The 16,906-nt window shown below is 47.7% G+C and overlaps 8 protein-coding genes across 8 annotated transcripts; 2 read left to right on the top strand and 6 right to left on the bottom strand.

The window, feature by feature from the left end:
- Positions 1 to 1,815: 1,815 nt before the first annotated feature.
- CLUP02_16313 (endo-1,3-beta-glucanase) lies at positions 1,816 to 2,913 on the top strand (the record flags this gene model as incomplete). Its single annotated transcript, XM_049295237.1, has 1 exon — positions 1,816 to 2,913. The coding sequence occupies one exon, from the start codon at positions 1,816 to 1,818 to the stop codon at positions 2,911 to 2,913; it is 1,098 nt and encodes a 365-aa protein (XP_049152384.1).
- Positions 2,914 to 3,553: 640 nt separating this feature from the next.
- CLUP02_16314 (glycosyl hydrolase family 61) lies at positions 3,554 to 4,721 on the bottom strand (the record flags this gene model as incomplete). Its single annotated transcript, XM_049295238.1, has 4 exons — positions 3,554 to 3,860; positions 3,933 to 4,052; positions 4,112 to 4,536; positions 4,599 to 4,721. 4 exons carry the CDS (start codon positions 4,719 to 4,721, stop codon positions 3,554 to 3,556), a joined length of 975 nt encoding a protein of 324 aa, XP_049152385.1.
- A 635-nt stretch (positions 4,722 to 5,356) lies between these two features.
- CLUP02_16315 (uncharacterized protein) lies at positions 5,357 to 6,758 on the bottom strand (the record flags this gene model as incomplete). Its single annotated transcript, XM_049295239.1, has 6 exons — positions 5,357 to 5,462; positions 5,572 to 5,674; positions 5,809 to 5,830; positions 6,012 to 6,443; positions 6,482 to 6,570; positions 6,629 to 6,758. The coding sequence occupies 6 exons, from the start codon at positions 6,756 to 6,758 to the stop codon at positions 5,357 to 5,359; spliced, it is 882 nt and encodes a 293-aa protein (XP_049152386.1).
- Positions 6,759 to 7,033: 275 nt separating this feature from the next.
- On the bottom strand, positions 7,034 to 7,461 carry CLUP02_16316 (uncharacterized protein; the record flags this gene model as incomplete). The annotated part of the gene is made up of 2 exons (XM_049295240.1): positions 7,034 to 7,147; positions 7,243 to 7,461. The coding sequence occupies 2 exons, from the start codon at positions 7,459 to 7,461 to the stop codon at positions 7,034 to 7,036; spliced, it is 333 nt and encodes a 110-aa protein (XP_049152387.1).
- A 115-nt stretch (positions 7,462 to 7,576) lies between these two features.
- Positions 7,577 to 8,675, bottom strand: CLUP02_16317 (uncharacterized protein; the record flags this gene model as incomplete). The annotated part of the gene is made up of 3 exons (XM_049295241.1): positions 7,577 to 7,703; positions 7,812 to 8,183; positions 8,260 to 8,675. 3 exons carry the CDS (start codon positions 8,673 to 8,675, stop codon positions 7,577 to 7,579), a joined length of 915 nt encoding a protein of 304 aa, XP_049152388.1.
- Positions 8,676 to 9,050: 375 nt separating this feature from the next.
- CLUP02_16318 (polynucleotide kinase 3 phosphatase) lies at positions 9,051 to 10,868 on the top strand (the record flags this gene model as incomplete). The annotated part of the gene is made up of 8 exons (XM_049295242.1): positions 9,051 to 9,170; positions 9,226 to 9,375; positions 9,437 to 9,552; positions 9,607 to 10,206; positions 10,258 to 10,319; positions 10,371 to 10,513; positions 10,564 to 10,707; positions 10,740 to 10,868. 8 exons carry the CDS (start codon positions 9,051 to 9,053, stop codon positions 10,866 to 10,868), a joined length of 1,464 nt encoding a protein of 487 aa, XP_049152389.1.
- A 54-nt stretch (positions 10,869 to 10,922) lies between these two features.
- Positions 10,923 to 12,548, bottom strand: CLUP02_16319 (major facilitator superfamily transporter; the record flags this gene model as incomplete). The annotated part of the gene is made up of 6 exons (XM_049295243.1): positions 10,923 to 11,068; positions 11,113 to 11,328; positions 11,403 to 11,593; positions 11,652 to 12,121; positions 12,274 to 12,406; positions 12,475 to 12,548. The coding sequence occupies 6 exons, from the start codon at positions 12,546 to 12,548 to the stop codon at positions 10,923 to 10,925; spliced, it is 1,230 nt and encodes a 409-aa protein (XP_049152390.1).
- Positions 12,549 to 15,808: 3,260 nt separating this feature from the next.
- Positions 15,809 to 16,039, bottom strand: CLUP02_16320 (uncharacterized protein; the record flags this gene model as incomplete). Its single annotated transcript, XM_049295244.1, has 1 exon — positions 15,809 to 16,039. One exon carries the CDS (start codon positions 16,037 to 16,039, stop codon positions 15,809 to 15,811), a length of 231 nt encoding a protein of 76 aa, XP_049152391.1.
- Between the last annotated feature and the right edge of the window lie 867 nt (positions 16,040 to 16,906).

Below are 16,906 nucleotides of genomic sequence, written 5' to 3' on the forward strand. Positions count from 1 at the left end.
GTTAACTCAGAGCTCACAAAAAGAAAGCTTGAGATGATAACATGGCCTACTCGACGCTTAATGATTGAAGGTCAATCAAGCTAGGCCATATTGCGCTTCCATTCTGACGCTACGATGTCCGTGTGACGAATCTGATGTCTCCGTGATCCTCAAAGAGGCATTTGACTCTGCTGATCCCAACCCCGGGGCTCCTACCCCGTTGCGAATGTTGGCCAAGACTGCGGGCACGCCTCGTCTGAAGGCGACTTTCCGAGAAATTCTGTGGTCCGGTCGGTCTACGGCTGGCACTGGCACGACATCAACCTAGGCAAGTCTCTCCCATGAACACAAAATTGAAAATATCCAACTACCGATCGCCAAGATTCAGAATTCACCACGAAGTGACATTGAAGCAATTGACAGGTAGACCGAGCTTGCTATCACGGGAGCTCGACCAGTACAGGGAGAAAGTGATGAAGGTTGGCTGTCTATATGGAAATTAAGGGCAAAGTTCCCACAAACTATGGTTGGGCGAGCAAAATCCTATATGCGCGAACCTACGGACATTGATTAACGGACTTCACGTGGCGAGTGCAAGTTCATAAATAGTTAACACAATCACAGCATCGCCCAACAGTCAAAATAGACACAAGAAACATCTTAGTTAACAATTTGCTTGGTACGCATGAGGTCAGCAAGCTGTTCAAGTCTTGAGTAAAGTGTGCACAGCAGTTGTAGGTCCAAAAAAACTGCAGCCGAACCTTCCATCCTTGCCAAACTTTAACGGAGAATATGACAAACAGGAAAAATCACCGACGACAAACCACAGAATCTAGGCCTCTCTACAAGGTTGTCGCGTGCAGAGTGAGCTGTCAGGCAGTCACGGCAAGTTAAGCGCAGCGTTGCGTCCGATTCAATCCCCGTGAGTATCACCTTGGCGCGCGCGGATAACTCAGTCTCGACCTGCGGCGCCAGGAACATCCATTTTTGGTGCTGTGCCTGTGAGAGGTAAATTCAAACGTCTAGGGGCCGGTTCGTCGGTTGGAAATAGAATGGACTGTTTGACATTGATGGTGGGTTGGGTGGAGATCCATCGTCTTAGCACCGACATTAAGTTCCAGATTGTGCCTGGCCGATCCGGGGTCCAATCGGTAGCGCATGAACGACAGCGGGAGAGTAACGATAGTGCCGAGTCATTGGTCATAAACAAAATACTGTTAATTGTCAGCCAAATACCAAGCTGTTGCGAAAACGAGGCCCCTTATTGGACCGAGATGAGTTCCGAATCAGGAGTCGCTAAGAAAACGTGTGCTGGCAAGGCTCTTTTTTGATGCCGGCCGGCGCGCCGGTGCCCCGGAATAGTTCACGTCAAGACTCAAGGCCCCTCCGGGTCCCACCCGGCCGCCAGTAGCGGCAGCGAATGATGAGATGACAGCCCCCAAAAAGCCATCTACTTGGTAAGCGACTTTATCTTAACACCCGTTTGCTAAGATGGGGAAACCTCATGACTATGGTGCAATTGGATGCTCAAAATAGTGTCTTCCTTGTCCTAATCCACTCGTAGTAGCGCGCGGTCACTTAGACTTGGAATAGAGATTGTGATCTGTACAGGACGAACCTTCTAAGCGAAGGTCATAATGGCCTCTTAATATGACTTTAGGAAAGATATAAAGAAGATTGAGATCTCATCTCATTGAAGAGAAATATTCTAGATCATCATCCGATCCACTAAACATCAAGCGCAAGCGCCATTCTTCTTTTCCATCTCACCTTTATCTTTTTCTTATTCCTTTCTCCCATTCCTTATCCCAGTCCTTCTCGACGAAGCTTTTCAAAATGACGACTAAGCAGGTTCTGTCTCTTCTTCCTCTTCTCTTCAGCGCGGGCTGGTCATCCCCGGCGCCGTTCCCTCCTAAGGGAGGTTACCCCGGCGGTTTCCCGTCTCCAGATGGCAAGCCAGGCTTTGCGCCTTCCGGAGCCGTCCCGTCGTTTCCTCAGGAGTCTGGTGTCGCGACCCCGGTCAACAACGCCCTCAAGCCTGCCGCCAGCACGACCCCAGGCAAGGGGGGCAATAACACAGGCGGCGGCCCGACCCTCCCCGCCGGCTACGCAAAGATCGTCTTCGAGGACGACTTCTCGACGCAAAAGGCCGGCGCCCTACCCGACTCGTCAAAGTGGACCTTTGATGTCGGTACTGGCTACCCGGGTGGCGCCACCAACTGGGGCACGAATGAGATCCAGACCTATACCAAGGACACCAAGAACATTGCTATCTCGGAAAGCGGCACCCTAACCATCACGCCCATCAAGACCGGCGAGGCGTGGACCTCATCTCGTATCGAGACCAACGCCGCGTCGGACTTCACTTGCCCGGCTAAGAGCAAGCTGCGCATGGAGGCAAGCATCATGATTCCGGCTTCGAACCCGGCAACGCAGTCCGGCATCTGGCCCGCCTTCTGGTCCATGGGCTCCGCCTTCCGCACAAATGTTACCTCGTGGCCCAGCGTCGGCGAGATCGACATGCTCGAGGTCTCCAAGGGTGTCGGCACGGTGTTCCAGACGGCTCACTGCGGCGTTATCAACGGCGGCCCATGCAACGAGAAGACTGGTCTCAGCTCCAGCGCCGAGTTCCCGCGCGGCGAGTTTGTCAAGATTGCCTGTGAAGTTGATCGGTCTGCCGGCGGCGGTTTCGCCACTGAGAAGCTTGTGTGGTACCTCAACGACAAGGTGACCAAGACCATTACGGGCCAGGAGATTGGCGACGAGGCTGTTTGGAAGAACCTTGCTCAGACCCCCAAGATGATCCTGCTCAACGTCGCTATCGGTGGCGAGTTCCCTGATGCCAAGGCTGGTACCAAGACGCCCAATGCTCAGACTGTCGGCGGCAAGGATTCCCGTATGGAGGTCAAGTACGTTGCTGTCTACAGCACTTAGATACCTTATTTCTTGCCATCTACTGATGGCGCCTTTTCACTTCTCTTCACACTGGTCTTGCTCTGATCTAGACATCGGCGCTGACAGACATTTGCATGGCAACTTGGAGCGGCTTTGATATTGTTTGCTTAGTTTGTTGGAGTTTGCGAGCGAGTCTTGTTTTTGTATATTAGCATAAGTACGTACGCAAATGAAAGAACACTCAGACCACTACCTCTATCTTCTCTTCTCTCTATGAATCGGAACGACTTTATTTGGGCCAGATAGAGTGGCCACCTGCCCATGTTTACTCTTTCTATTTGACTTCAGTTTCAATTGCTGAACAGCCCCACCCTCAAGTGAAAGACGAAATACTTTGACCATTTCCTGAGAGCATACACAGTAATTGCAATATTCATCCGCATTTAAGCACCTGCCACTTTAAGCGGTACTCCAAGCCTGTGATCAACCAAGACATTGGGATTATTTTGAACAAGGAAAAGTCTTGTTGTATTGTGCCACTCGAAAAGGGCGTAAATCGCAGAATTACGCGGTATACTATGTACAAAGAACTTCTAATATGTACCGGAAAGATACGTCTCCTCTATAAACAACCATCTATCGCTTTCCTCACGGCGTCTAGATTCTGACCTAGTACACTCTAGTACTTGGCAGAGCGGCGGGCCTTGCGAGCACGGCGGCGCTTGCAGCCAGAGGGGCTGCTGGGAGCAGGGGCAGCAGCAGCGGAGGTAGAGGCAGCGGCGGCGGAAGAGGTGGTAGCGGGGGCAGCAGCGGTGGGAGTGGCCGAGGCGGCAGCGGCGCTAGTGACGAGGGTAGTGGGGGCGGCAGCAGCGGGAGCCGAAGAAGAAGCGGCAGCGGCCGGGGCGGAGGCAGCGGGAGCGGAGGAAGCGGGGGCAGAGCCGGAAGAGCCACCACCCTCGTAGACAGCAGGGCCGGGGATGACGTAGCTTTGGTTTATTGTTAGTTTGTTGTTTTTACGTGCCTTCCCATTGATAGCGGGTGAAAATGGGTGTACTTACTTGGAGATGGTGTTGTAGATGTTGATCAACAGACCAGGGTCGGTGGCCTTGTAGGCACCGGGGAAGACAACACCCTCAGGCTTGGCCGTTCCAGATCCTTCTACCTTGAGTTGGTAGCAGCTAACGCCTTGATTAGCTTCCTGATCGTGTCTGTGATGGGTGGAAGTGGTTGAAAATACCTCATGTAGTACTGGGCACCGTTGGCGGAGCCAGCAGCGTGGAGAGCAACGGTTTCGGCACGGAGAAGGTAGTCACCAGGGGCGATGTCAGAGGGAATGACAACGTTCTGTTTGCCGCAGCCCTCGTTGATCAGGTCGTTACCCCAGGTGTTGTTGTTGGCGAAGTAGCCAGACTCGAAGATCTTGAAGAAAGAGCTGGAGCCATCGGCGGTGGCGGCGTCGGCGACGGAGCTCAGGTAGACCATGACGGGGCCGTGGTGGGCACCTCCAATAGCCTCCTCAGTGCAGGCACGGGTGTTGTGCTGGTGCATCTCGACGGTGATGGTGTCGCCGGCCTTGACGCCGCAGGTGGTGGTGGCGGCAGCGGAGTTGGCGTTGCAGCGCATGTCGTTGGACGTGGGGTCCTGGACGGGAGAGTTGGAAGCCTGTGATTTCTTGTTAGTCTCTGATCATGTTACACTTGGAGCTGCTGTGTAAGTCGACGTACGGGCATGCGGACGCAGCTGGACTCCTGGTCAACACCGTTGACCCAGAGTTGCTGGAAGATGGCGTGGCCGGCAACCATGTTGGCCATGGAGGCGGTAAGGGCGAGAGCAGCGACAGACTTCATCTTGACGGTGATTTTGGTTTGGTTGTTGTTTTGAAAAAAGAAGGTGATTTTCCGGGCGTTAGAAGAAGTGCACACAAAGGTGAGAAGTGAGTGAAATGACGCCGGCGTCGGGCTGTAGAGAAGGACTGAAAGTAAAGAGTGGACAGATGAGTGACTGAAACTGTTGAAGAGACAAAAAAAAACTCTCTTCTCGAGAAACGAGGAGAGCGAGATGCTATATGTATGGCCTCTCTGGGTTCCTCGCATCACCCCCCTCCATTCCCCTCCCCTCCCGTCTTCAACCACCAACATCGTCCTCGGTCTTCCTCCTCCTCCCCACCAACCGGACATGGTCAGGCCAGTTTAGAGCTGCCAAGCCTAAATTCTGGAAAGGGGGACCGCAATCCCGTCCCACTGGCCCACGACGCCGCCTCATCGGTTCAACTAACAACCAGGGATCTGATACTTCGAAGGGAAGCGTTTAATCTCTATACTGCAAGGGTTCGTCAGGAACTGAATGGGCACACAGGCTGCAGCACCGCTTTCCCGCCGTAAAGAAGCAGTCCCGGCCGGGCATGCTCATGGGTGTCACCGATCGTTCATTGGAGCAATAATCTTGAAAGGGGTTAACGTTGTGGGGATGCCCGCTGTTGTGTCTAAATTGCGGGATGTGTGCCTTGCAGCTTCGGCTGCGCGGGTGACGCGCCCAGCTCGGGTTTGTCGACCAGGGGTTCATCAACTTGCAGCCAGTTGGTGCGGCTTCTATACGGATTCGCTTTTGCTTATTCGGCTGGATAGGTTCGCAAGGCGGGCATCCCTCGCTTCAGTCGTCCCAACTTGACCCCAAGCTTAATTTAACCCCTTGGAGGACATCGCTGTCCCTGGAGTCGGATCCAAGTGTTCAACCACTGGCGTGTCGGCAACCAGTGCTGACCCCCGGTTTTCGATCCCCCTTCGCGGCTGGCCGTCCGAACCTGAAACACAAACAGCATGTGGCCCCTGGCGCTACTCAGTTTGGCCAAGATAAGACCACAGCAAAAACTGCTGGCTGTTCCTTTTTCTCTTTCAGGACTCATAGAAACAGGTGAGTTTACTGGTATAAACGAACACAGGCAGAATTCGGTGGAACTCTCGTGCAAAGCAATATGTGTCAGCAGCAAAAGTCTTACTAAACTTTGGTAGGCGACGTTGAATAGATTGAACCTTAGCCCTCGCCCGTGAGATCGACGGAGAATCACTAACATATACTTTCCTTGGTACTCGCGTGTCTCCGTGGTGCTGGACCGTTTGGCGCAAATCAAGTTAATCAACCCAGGTCTTGAATGATTCCGATTGGGCAACGGAGTGATCCGCGATCGTCATCCTACCCAGGGGCGAGCGACGGTCCTGGGGCTCGATGGATTGTGTCACCCAAAGTGGTCCAACCCTGGATGAGCCCTGCAAGCCCGTCTTCAGTGGTCGAAGCCTGTACCACTGGCGGACACGTGCGTTACGGGTAGAGATGACTTTTGGTCCTTCTGGACTTCTGAAGTAGGAGGGGGAGGAGAACGATGCAGAACACAGCCGCTCTCGAGTCAATATGCTGGCTCTGACACTTCCCTTTGCGGTTATGGATTGACTCAATTCGTACGCCGCACTAACGGTCTCGACCAGCTCCAGCCGTAAATGAACGCCTGTTGTAGATGCCAATCCGTCTCTATTGCTTCGCCAAAAGACAAGTTGGACCAATATCCTTCTCAACACCTCGGTTCTCAACTTATCAGCTTATGTGGAGAGCATACGGTGGTTCCCCAAGCCTTTAGGCGGGAAATCATCTCCGAGTGAAACGAGTCTAGATCTTGGGGGCCAGTTCGGGGACGTTCGGGGACGGCTGAATTTTTCGATGGGGGGTTTACCCTTTTAGCGCAGCGCACCGCTGACCGCTGCACGTTTAATCATTTCGAAACCAGGGCCGCCAGTTCTGGCGCCTGGGCCATGCATGGTCCATGGATGATGGCGCCAACCGTCAACGAGCGAAGGGGAGAACGGGCTGCGGCAGGATAGAAAAGTCTTGGCCATATCGTGCCGCTCTAAAAAGAAATAAGGCCAATATTTTCGACCATGCATCTGGCGGCAAGTGAGGATATCGTACGTCATACCTGGTAGTGAGGTCCCAAGTTGTAAAAGTCTGAGAGCTTTTTTTTTTTTATCGTCTCGCATAATTGTGGTATTGCCTGAGATTACTCCAAGATTAATGACACTTTGTAAACTACCTAACCATAACTTTGGTGTTCGTGGTACGCTATCTAGGGCTTTATCGGGTTCGTCTCAGACACTCAGCCCAGAATCGTTGATCAGCAATAACTCTCTAGCAAGTTGACAATGCTTTCGATCCAATTGTCGTTGAATTGAGCCAGAATATGAGGGGACGTCATTTCGTGAACGGCAGATGCAGCAACGGCACAATTCTGCCGGTTTAAAGACGGTGTGCATCAGTCAAAAATTAAGCTTGATGCCATGTCTGATTTAAGGTAGCCTATGGTCCTAGGCTATTCTTGAAGACATATATTGGCCCACTTGACTGAAGAAATCTTCTGGAACCTGTGGATTCCCTATCAAGGTATCTCAACTTCATCTCGTACTCGTGCCGAATATCCGAGTACCATCTTTCTACCCCCTCCATTCCCAAAGTCCTTTCCTCACCTTTTGCACCCTGCAATTCTTTTGAAAGCTGCGTGTTTTCTTTTACAAGAAGCTCACCTTTGTGAGAGTAGATTTTCATGATGATAAGGCACTCGATAAGGGTATGATTCTTTTCTGGCCCGATGCGGGGCAACATCATGAGCATCCACGGCTTGGCTATAAACCTCTCTTGTTGGATTCCAAAGCCGTGGTCTTCAAACCTTTCGTCTAAACCTCTCGCGCTGATCAAAGACCTGATGGCGTTCAGTGCGACGCTCAGGAGACGACTGGAGGTTGAACCGTTGGAGAGCAAAGTCCCAGCGAATCGCGATGGTGTTCGATCTTGACCAGGTAAAAGTTCAGCAATGGTCTTGCCAACTGCTGAATGTGTGTTATGAAACACGAATCAGGGCCATCATCCATGAATTTGGTAAGATAGCCATCTTTTACCGCTGGTCTGTGATGGTCATGACCTGGGGCAGTGGTGCAGGCGCATTTCTCATCTCAACCGCAACGCGGGTGTCGTGTATGCGTCGGTCAAACATCTTAAATTCGAAGACGCCCTCGAGCTCACGCCGAATATTGGCCAACTGCTCGTGCGCCTTGAGGATCTCATCGGGCTTGTTGTCTTGATGAACATGAACCTTAATCAGAAACATCCATCGCTGCCCGGGATCCGCTGGTGACATGGTGTCCCATGTAGCTGTTTGAGTGAGAGGGCCATTGTCGCCGTTCATCTGGAGAATGTAGTGTCTTGAGAGGCAAAATTCTACATCTTCTCGGAAGAACTGATAGGTTTCCTCAATAGCCTCGCTTTTGAACCTGCATATCGTCAGATCACTATCGTCAACAACGGGTGACCAAAACTGACTGGTAGTTGTTGTCTTTCATCACAGACAACAAGTTCCGTTGGTCCCAAATCTCAGTCTTCTTGCGCTGAGTAACCGAGGAGCGGACCTGGGGAGGATCAGGGAAATCGGTCCACCGGAGGGTGCCGGCACGCGCATTGAAGTCCACTTCCGGAGCGGTCGGGCCGAAGTCCTTATCCTTGAAGACCTCATATCGGGCTTGAAGGATGTAAGATTGACGGCTCAGTTGCTGATGCAGGTCTTTCCACAGCATCTGAATGTCCTTGCGCGGCGTTTTGACGATCGAATTCTGGTTCGACATTCCGCCGGGTTTGCCTGGGCCCTTGAAATAAAGGACGCGATGGAGACTCTGCCATGCGGGCATGGCGCAGAGACCGCCGAGGACGGAGCATGCCGCCTGAATATCATCGTCGTCGACGAGCGTCGTGAGAAAGAGCTCGTACATTTCGATTGACGACAGTGGCGATGGTGACGGCAGTTTTCGGGAAGAACTCGGATAGTGAGGCGTGGGGGGGGGGGGGTGAGAGTGAGAGAGAGAGATTCATGAAAAGCGTCTCATTGAGGTGAGTGTGAAGGTCCCGTGAAATCGCTCTACCGATACGTTCCTGCCGCGCATCTTGGGTCACGTGTTAGCCCGTCACTCAGGCGCGTTGGCGTCGTCGCGCTTTCTGCCGGTAAAGTGGCCGAGCCCCACCAAAGCTCGCTCCTTCCTCCCAAGCTCTGAGCTGCGATTATCGACATGCAAACGTCGCTCTGGAGAGTCAACAGCAAAATATTGTGCTCACTGATTAGCAAACGAACGATTCACTTCACTTGGATCATGTCGACCTCAAGTTCGTCTACCACGAAGCGGAAGCAAAGAGAATCAATTTCTCCACCGGCGGTCAAACGGAAGGTTCAGAGCGGCACAACGAGTAAACTCTTCTATGCCTACATCATCGTCCACCATTGACTTTTGGCCTTTTATAGAAAACGCAGTTGCCAACTTCTTCAAGCCTACTTCTCAAAAGCCAAAGGACCGCACAATATGGACCGAACGCGCACCGAACGACGACACCCCTGCGACACTGCTCGTTGGCCGCTACGAACCAGAGGAGCCCTCGACCGAGTCGGAAAAGAGGAGGAAGGTAGCTGCCTTTGACCTGGTATGACAGCTATGCAGCTTCAAATAATCCAAGCCATTTCAATTGACGACTAGCCGCCCAGGATTCGACCCTAATAACAACTGCTTCGGGCAAGAAACATGCCGACGCCGCCGAAGACTGGAAGTGGTGGCATGCTTCTGTTCCTGGTAAGCTGCGGGACATGTACAACAACGAAGGGTATACTACCAGCACTTGGCTCTCGGAGTGATAGACATCAGCTAATCTTGATAGATACCGTATTGTGGTGCTGTCCAATCAAGCCGGTATTGTTCTCCACGCCGACCCAAAAGCAAGAACGCCGAAATCGACAAAAGACCGAGCCTCGGCGTTCAAGCAAAAGGTCAATGCCGTCTTGACACAGCTCAATATCCCGACCACGATTTACGCAGCCACAGAGAAAGACATATACAGAAAACCGAGGCCGGGGATGTGGAAGGAACTTTGCGCTGATTATGACCTTACGGAAGACGTTGACCTGGAGGAGAGCATCTTCGTTGGTGACGCCGGTGGTCGCATTGCGGCATCGAAATTCTCCAAAGACTTCAGCTGCTCCGACCGAAATCTTGCCCATAACATTGGGATCACATACAAAACCCCAGAAGAGTTCTTCCTCGACGAGAAGCCTCGGGACTTTGTCCGAGAATTCGACATCGTCCATTTCCCGTACCCGAAGGACCCCAATTCAGAGACATCAAGTGCCCTCTTTGAGAAGAAGAACAAGCAGGACATTGTCCTCTGCTGCGGCCCGCCAGGTGCTGGGAAAAGTACATTCTTCTGGAAGTACCTCAAACCGTTAGGTTATGAGCGCATCAACCAAGACACTTTGAAGACGTCAGTTCAGCTCAACATGATCAAGCCCTGCAAATATTAATGTATCGGCAGTCGAGACAAGTGCGTGCAAGCCGCCAAAGAGCTACTTAGTGGGGGCCAATCAATAGCAATAGGTCAGCTCTCGCACGAGTCCTTTAGCCATTCCAGGCACTAATTCAGTACAGACAACACGAATGCTGATCCCGATACGAGAGCTATCTGGGTCCAGCTTGCAGCGAAACACGACCTTCCAATCAGATGTGTTTGGTTCAAGACGCCACTTCATATTTGCGAACACAACGATGCTGTACGATCCATGAATGAATCCGTAAGTCCAACTTAAACTGCAAATACATGACTGTAGCTCATGCAGGGCAGCTTAACCCCGAGTTACGAACCGCACTGCCTAGGATGGCCTTCAACGGATTCAAATCCCGCTTCAAGGAACCAAAAGTGAAGGAGGGTTTTCAAGACATTACCGAACTCGAATTCGCCTTCAGAGGAACTAAGGAAGAGCACGAAGTGTGGGCCAAATACTGGCTTTGATGTCTCAGATCTGCTCCAAAACATTTCCAGCCAACGCGAATGTGCCAGCGGCTCGAGTCGATGAAACTCTGACGCAAGTCCGGCGCAAGTCCCAGCCGACGCCACGAATGTCCACCATACTTCACGACGATGTCTGACCTCGACAACGCCTTACGCCAGTACATTCGAGAATAGAGAGCAAGCTGCCATGGTCAAAGACGGTGCATAAACTCAACGTCTCGGTCGCCTGTCCGCTGCTTCCTCGTATCTAGCCCGGTCCCGGCCAGAATAACCTGCTTCTCTTTGTCTAGGCGTCTGAGGAATAGCCAATGAATGACGATCAGACACTCGGTGACGGCTATGGCACCAAGCGAGAAACTCTTACAAGAAGATACGGTGAACTTCTGTATATCTGATCTGCCACAGCACCGGCAGTATTGCCGACTGTCTGTTGAATCTCAATGGCCGTAGCGCGCCGATATTGTGGTGCTGTATTGACGTTGAGCCATGCCAGGTTCAGCCCTGTGCCGTTGTACACTGCGATAATGCAGACGAAGCAGGCAAAATATTCGACAGCACTGTTACTGAAAACAATCAGTATTACATAGCCTACTGCGCCTATAAGATTGGTAGCGAAGAGGAATTGGAATCATCAGCTACTCTATTATGAAATTGGCTGAATGCAGGTCAACTCACCATGCCGCACTTTCCGTACTTGTCTGACAGAAAAGCGAAGGTGAAGAATGCCAGTGCTCCAAAGCAATACACGGGTATTTTCAGATAGTTGCTAGCCAGCGTACCGTGACCCATGGCGTGCAAAATGGAGGGCAAGAAAGTGCCGAGTCCGTCTGTCAAAATATTCTGGCAAAATTGAGTCCACGCGCTGGAACGAAGTTGTCAGCAACTTCTCTCTGTTGTTGGAATTTTCGAACAATACATACCTGAGCCAAGTCTTTGGGTCCAAAAAAGCAAGCTTCACTTCATTCCAATCAAGCTCGTTGCTGCCCATGTAGTCCAATCTCTCCTGATGCCGCGTGTCCATGATGACTCGCTCCTCATCACTGAGGAAGTATGCATTGCGGCCATCGCTAGGCAATCCGAACCATACAGCAAAGGCGCATATGATACTAAACGCCCCCTCGATGAGATACACCCATCTCCAGCCAGCGTATCCACCAACGCCGTCCATTTGTAACAACCCGTACGCCAACAGGCCCCCAAAGGCACCGGATAATGCCATGCACGAGACGAGGTAGGACGTGCGCTTCGCGATCTCGTCTCGTTCATATACCATAGTTAGGTACATGTTGAGAGAAGGGAATAGACCGCCTTCGCAAGCGCCAAGGACCAAACGACAGGCGTACAGGCCGCCGACATTCCGAATTAGACCATTGACTACTGTCGTGACGGACTAGATTACGCAAAGTGCTGTGAGAACGAAGCGGGGTTCGAAGTATTTGACGAGGAGTACGGCTGGAACCTCGACGGGCACGTAAGTTACGAAGAAGAGGGATACGGCTGTGGAGTATTGCTGGTTTGTGGCGCCGATTTCTTCAGGCATACCGTCGACTTTGACGTTTCCTGCATCGCGGTTAGGATTTTGATCGCAATTAGGAAGTGGATGACAGGAACAAAGTTTCCGGTACAGTGATGGAGACTCTCAAAGGAACCTATGCAATACCTACCGATGTTGGCTCTATCGATGAAGCATGAGAGATAGACGATGAAGAGTACGGGCGTGATATATAGGTCCAGCTTTCTCACAACTTTGGCTTCTTTGGCACGATCGATATGGATATTGGTCGAATGAGCAACGCTGATATCATGGTTGTTGACATCGCGGCTCTGCTGTTCTTGGTTTCTTCTCAGATTTGGGTCTCGGGCATTTCGAAAGAGTACAGTATTGTATCGCTCAGGTGCGAACTAATACTGTTGGTATCCCTATTACAGGGTAGTTAGTTCGAACCGTAGTTGACGAAGAGATTAATTGAACTATCTGGATATCTGCGTAGGTATAAAAAGGAGGTTCTAACCGTAGGTTAGGTTAGCTACGATAATCGTAAATAGGGCCCCTAATTAGCCCCTGCGCAGTCGGCTATATGCCGCGGTCGAATTAGACTTTTAATCTAATACTAACTTTCTCTTTTTTTTATCGATTTAACTACTATAGTTAGAGGTATAATTCGACCTCGGGCCCGTTTACTAAGTCGTCTCCTTTTCCCCCTTTTCTTTATTCTTTTTGTATAACCTATCCCTCTATTCGTATAATAACTTTTCCGCTACTTATAAATTACTCTAATCCCTTATTTAGTACTACTTTTATAAAAGCGTCTGCGAGGTTATCTTTACTATTAATCTAACGGATTTTAAGTATCTCGCGCCTTTTGTATAATTACTTAAGGGCTATAATATTAATTATAAGCCTCTTTTCCTTCGTCGTTCCTAATTTAACGAGGCATTCGTATAGTAAGTAAGAATCGGTATAGATAACCGTTAGAATAGGTAGAAGGCTAATTCGATCGGTAATCTTTTTTAGCGTCGTTAAAATCGTATAAAAAAGGTTAACGCCGTTAATTATACTATAGACCTCCGACGCTAGTATACTTCTCGTTACCCGCTTACTTTTAGTTAACGAGTAATAGATTATATTACCGTATATAGTAAATTCGCTCTCGCTTATACTCTCGTTAGCTAGGATAATAATATACCCTAATTGCGAAGTAAGGTCGTTATTATTCGTAAATAACCTATCGACGAAGACGTAGAGCTTACTAGTTATAAGGTCGATCGGGTAGTAAACGAGACCTCGATCGAGATTCGTTTATTACTACTTAAGCCGCTTATTAAGTACCTCGACGTCTCGTTTAGTTAGATCTATAGCTTATGCTACTTTAGCGTAGTTAAAAGTTACCTCGGGCTAATAAATACTTATAATATATACCCCTTGCGCAAGCTTAGCCTTATACCGCTTCTTAATATTAGTTACGTTTAGGTCGACGAGGTTAATCTTTTTACCCTACCCCTTTTATTAAAAGACGACGGTTTCCCTTTTAATTATAAAAATCCCGCCGTTAAATACTAAGGGGGTATTTATTATAAGGACCTCTTTTAGCTTCGCTACGAAGCCCGCTTTCTAAAGCTCCTTATCCTCTTTTTTTATAAAGTTAATATCGGATAGGCTTAATATATCGTTAGTCTATATTCTAACGATCCCAAATTAATCGCCTTCGTACTCCGCGACTAGTAAGCACGGGTCGTACGTAGAGGTAATTATTAATAGTTAATTAATATAAAAATCGTAGTAAGTAGCCTACTAATAGGTACCCGATTTTACGAGCCTATATAGTAGCTTAAGCACTTTAATAATCGTGCTTTCTAAGTACTTACTAGCTATTTCCTTTAGTAAATAGGCTAGGATTTTCCTTATAAGCCCTGTGGCCGATTAGGTATATACCTAGGTAATATCACGGCTCTAAATCTCGTATCCTTTCTTCCATAGCGATACTATTAGTACTATTATTAATCGTTAGCTATAGCGCTATATAGTAGGTAATTATATAAGTAGCGTTGCCTTTTTAACGTCGCCGTACTCCTAAATTACGTATCTAGACTTCTCGTACGGTTAGGGTGTTCCTTTTCTTTTAATTTTACGAACTATTCGCAATTTAAATATATAGAGGTTTGTATGCTTTTTTAAATCGTAGAGGATAAATCGATAGACCCCTCGATCGCGTAGAGTATCTACTTCGATAAGATCTAATCCCTTATACGGCTTTTTAGTAGTTATAATTACGCCTTCCTTACGTAATTTAACTACTAGCTCGAAATCGGCTTTCTCTTTTACTATATAAAAGGTATTAATTACCTTGTTATTAATAATAAATTGCCGCGTTAGTACTTACTATCGTGGTCTCCCGCGACGTATTAGTACCCTTTTAGTAATTTCCTCTTCCTCGTCGTCTATTAATACTATTACGACGATTTCGTTAAGGATAATTTCCTATGCCTCTGCTGCGGGTTATATAGCTTCCCCTAGCTCTTCTTCTTCTTATAGGCTAGAAATTACCTCGATAGGATCTATATAATATAGTTTAACTACCGTAATTAATACCTCGAGTAGCTAGTTACGATCTCTCGCGACTACGTAAGAACGCTCGTTAATAGAAATCAATTTATATAACCTAGCTTATTATTAAATAATTTCGTACTATACTCGTATATCCGAATTTAGGGGTATATCTAAATTAACCCCTATATTAGGCCTATTGCGCGTAGTAATTACCTTATTAATTTACCTTTTTATACTTACCTCGCGCAGTGCCTATATTACTTTTTTAACTACTTAAGCTCGCTAGCTTACGTTTAGCGACGGTAATAAGGCTAAGGTCGTTCTTAGATATGCTCTAAATACTAAAAGCGTTAGTATAAGCCCGTTAGGCCCTATAATATCGTTATAGTATTTAAGTACCGTCTAGAGGCATTCGTCGTCGTTAGAATCGGGATTTTCCTCTTTAATAATTTTAAACGCTCTTTTTAACTACTAGTACGCCCTTTCTACCTTTCTAATACTATAGTACGCTTCGATAGGTACGACTTTTAACTATATACCGTAGGCCGTCGCATTTTCTTTAAATTCTACTAATTTAAAACTAGTACTAGCGTCGGTTTTAATACCGTTTAGTAGTCCCTAGTATATATCGATCTAGCTTTTTTATAGAGCTACCTATACTGTTTTTATTTATAGATCCCGCAGGAATTGCCCTATTTAGAATAATATAGCCTCGTTAATTATATATAGGACCGGTCGACTGTTTAAGTAGAAAATATTAACGACGATCTCTTAATTAAAGTTAAGCTTATTACGTAATTTAAATTTAAATCTGCGTAGGCTCTGCGTATTTATTTAGTATTAGTAGCATACTTTCGTTAACTACTTTAGCGCCCCTATTTCGATATTATTATTATCTAAATACTTTAAGAGGTTATATAGCCTCGCGACCGACGGGTAGCTAAATCTCCGGTATAGTTATCTAAGCTTACTTTCCGTTAGGTAATTAATTAACTTCGTATTGTTAATAAGCTTTATAAACGCGTGCCCCTATCGTCGTTTAACTATTTCGAAGTACTTACGGCTAGAGATTCTGTTCTTCGTATTATCGAATATAATACTTAGTCGATCTATGTCTTTTAGATATAGGAAAAATGGGGTATTAACGGGTAGGATATAGAAAGTTATCGTTCCGAAGTACGTCTCTACTTCTACCGTACCTAGGGCGACGATTTCCTTACCTAGGCCGAAGCTAATCTTTATAATACCCGCTATTAACATATTAAGCGTTACTAGCGCGATTTTCTATAGCGCCTAGAATTACCCTTTTCCTCTTATTAACTATTACGATACCCTAGTATTTAGGATAATCCTATAGAAATTATTTAGGCCGTACTTTTCGTTCGCATAGAATACCTATACGAGCTTAGTATTCGAGTAATCTAAGTAGTATAAAAAGGACCCCTCTAGCTACCCTTAGAATTGCTTAGTACCTTATCTCTTTTCTTTAGATATTAAAAGAGTGGAATTCTGCGCTATTAAATTCGTCCTTTTACTTACCTCCGTATCTATTATCTAAGGGACCTTCCCTTACTATCCGTAGATAAAAGCCTACTTATTAAGGGCTTTTACTACCTTTTGTTCGTTTAGCCTCGTATATCCTCCCGAGGCTAACGGGGCGAAGAAAGAGTAGTTAATATCGTCGACTTTATTATAATCTAATTCGTCGGTATAGGGGGTAAGATCTTCCTTATTTTCTAAATCTCTTATAGAGTACGGGTACTTTAGGCCGCTAAATTAGCTACTTTTACTAGGTTCCGTACCCCCGGATCTGCCCTTATATATAACGAGGAATTAGTTAAATCGATAAGGGCTAGTTTTACTATTTGCTACCCTCGATTTTCTATATTGTTTATACGATTTAGTACGCTCTTCTTCGGAGTAGTTACTTATCTAATATCTATCCTTTTTATAAATAAAATACTGCTTTTTCTATTACCCTGCTCGCGAGTTAAATTTCTACCTATTTAACGAATCTAGGATTCCCTACTAGCGATTACCGTACCTAGCTTCCTTTCTTTTCTTATTATACGTTCGGTCGACCTAATATTATTAATAAGGGCCGTCGTACGCTTAGAAATAGGTTTA

This window comes from Colletotrichum lupini, chromosome 9 (genome assembly GCF_023278565.1).
Source record: "Colletotrichum lupini chromosome 9, complete sequence".
In the NCBI taxonomy this organism is placed as follows: Eukaryota; Fungi; Ascomycota; class Sordariomycetes; order Glomerellales; family Glomerellaceae; genus Colletotrichum; species Colletotrichum lupini.